Genomic DNA, 2,723 nt, shown 5'->3' on the forward strand with positions numbered 1-2,723 from the left:
TAAGATTTTTTTTAATCTATCTGCGAAAAAATCTAGCTGGAAAATCAGTATGTTTACCTTTCAATTCTACAAGTCCACCTTTATGAAAAGCATTTAAATTTTACATATTCCTTTATTTCTGTTTTTTGTATTTTACTACAGTTTAGTAGAGAATTAAAAAGGAAAATAATTCAAATGCTTCTTCAAAATAGTCGGTTAATAACTGAGACTAGAATTACAAAGCTTTTTACTGCATTCTATGAAGTAAATATTGCCTACTGCTTTTTCTTAAGAGTCCTGATTATGATTGTTACAACCTAGGATAAACTTAGCAAAAGGGGGAGTGGAGTAGAATACAGTGATACAACCTTTTGTTCCTAACAGATATGATTCTGCTTACTACATGTCATCTAGTTCTAATTATCCTTTCCTAATCCTTTCCTCTTTCAGAAGAAACAATTAGTAAGAAATAGACTTAGTCTCTAAGTTAATGAAAACAGATTATTTTAACACCTCAAGCTCAAATACAACCAGAACTTTAAGTCACTCCCTGCATATTTAGAATAGTGTAGAAACAAGATTCAAACTTGAATTGAATTTCAGAGTTAGCAGAAAAAGGGTGCAGAGATTGAATAATGATTTTTTTCTAGAGTTTGTTGTTTTTTTGATTGCTTTTAAAATGAGGTCACAAATTACAAATACAAATCTAGTTCTATACTCTGCTCAAATACAAGATTAAGTCACAGAATGCACACTGGAAGAACAAGACAACTATGTCTTTCAGAACACTATTTAAGAGCTGATTGCCTAAAAATTTTTTTGTAATTTGAAGTCCCACTTTGGAGAAGCACTGCTTACCTATAAACAGTCTAGCATCAACATTTGGGTATTTTCCAAGGAGCTTTTTGCAGACATCAATAGCTGGATCATCGTGATCTTGTACACAGAGTAGTACTTCATACTAGTGGGGGGGGGAAAAAAAAGATGCACATATTTGATGTCAATATAGCCTAGGGAATAAAGCTTCACAGCATAGCAAACAAAAAAAAATGAATAGCACTGCTATAGCATTAAAAATAAAAGGGGGTTGTTTTACAGCTAAATAACACCTAATGCACCAGCAAGTACTTGCTAAAAAGAAAATAATTCCACGTTCCTGTAAACTACTGTAGCAAGGAATGTTCATTTTCCTGTTATTGGGAAGACTTCTATTAGGCACAAAACAGAACGTTACACAAAGAAGCTAAAGTTTCTGCTCCTGCTTCCATTCCACCCTAACCCTGCTTCCATTTCTGTTCATATACGAATCTGAAGTTTATGATCTATAAAACTACAGTACATCAAATATTAAAGGAAGGTGCTACAAGCTGTGAAAGTGTTCACTTCCATGGCAGAACATAATCCACAGAACTTCTAGGATTATAGATCTCACTTTTCAGTCAAAATATATTAGCTTCCAAAGCACTGTGTGCCAGAACTATGCTGGTATTTGATCTTTACCAACAGTCTGTAATACTCTGAATACTTGGACGGTAAAACAAACAAGAGACTTATAAATGAAACTGACACAAAGCAGATTCTTTTCATCTCTTTAACAAAACTCCAGATCATGTTAACACGAACTATTGTACACCTAAGCTTCTATTTCTTCACTTTGTAGATGCATAATGCAGAACACAGCAGGATGACAGCCCTTTGAGACCAATAAAGGTACACTTTATCATACAATAAAGCTAAGTGCAGGAACATACATCATAATGTACATCTTCCCCTCTACAGAACAAAGGTTAGAAAACCTAGCATGAAGTGAGAAATTGTACCTGTTTCAGCAGTCAACCTACACAGCTACTAAATGAGCTACAAACACTTGGTGAAAAAGCAGCGTTTTAAGAATCACACACAACTTAATGTCTCAAGACTACAAGTTTTGAAAGAGGTATTTGTTTCTTCATTAGTAATGGACTCCCTGAGTACTTCCGTCTTGACATAGCCTTCCTGTCTCCCTGATCAAATTGTGAAGCATTACAAGTCAATAGCACACCAATTCTAAGAATACAATTCAGAAAAGGTAAGTTTCTGATCAAAAAAATCTCGAAGTCATCCTTACATGCAAAAAGTTAAACAGCCAGTCTCATTAGAAATGATTTAATCCCATTTGATACAGGAATAATAAATAAAAAGCTGCAGTTAGTGAGCAAAACAGTTACTCTATTCTCCATCACACTGCAGTAACACCTAGCCGAACTTCATTTTCCAGGAACTATACAAGAAAAAATTATTCCCAACATCAAAAGGTGTCTGCCTATAAGCTCAATGATGAGTTCATATTCTTTATGAGGAACAAGTAATGTCATCCACTACAACGGATGAAATAAGTTGAATAAATACATCATTTCAAGTGGAAAAAAGGCACTGTGACACAAAAACCCAGCAAGGGCAAGTTGACTCAGAATATTGTGGAAACTTAATAACTTCTTAATTGTACTTGTAGGACTTGCTCCAACACTACAGACAAAAGCAGCTACGTCTTTAAGTGCAAGCATAAAGCTAATTAGCCTGAAGAGTGAGCAGTGTTTGATTCCAATTATTTTTATAAAGAAAAAGCAATTTAAGAAGTAAAAGATATTTCAACTACTACAGAAGTGACCCTTACATTATGAATATCATGGAAATTAACAACTGAAGAGATTAGTGCTCTATTGTTGATCCAGTTAAGTATGTGAAACAATTTTTTTTTTTTTTTT

General features: G+C 33.9%; 1 protein-coding gene across 1 annotated transcript in view; it reads right to left on the minus strand.

The window, feature by feature from the left end:
* Positions 1-2,723, minus strand: part of UGCG (UDP-glucose ceramide glucosyltransferase) — a 26,360-nt gene that overhangs the window by 6,280 nt on the left and 17,357 nt on the right. Inside the window, exon 3 of the mRNA XM_031557448.1 lies at positions 695-940. Coding sequence (XP_031413308.1) covers positions 695-940 — 246 coding nt within the window. The remainder of the gene's footprint in view (positions 1-694; positions 941-2,723) is intronic.

Source organism: Meleagris gallopavo, chromosome Z, assembly GCF_000146605.3.
Source record: "Meleagris gallopavo isolate NT-WF06-2002-E0010 breed Aviagen turkey brand Nicholas breeding stock chromosome Z, Turkey_5.1, whole genome shotgun sequence".
Classification (NCBI taxonomy): Eukaryota; Metazoa; Chordata; class Aves; order Galliformes; family Phasianidae; genus Meleagris; species Meleagris gallopavo.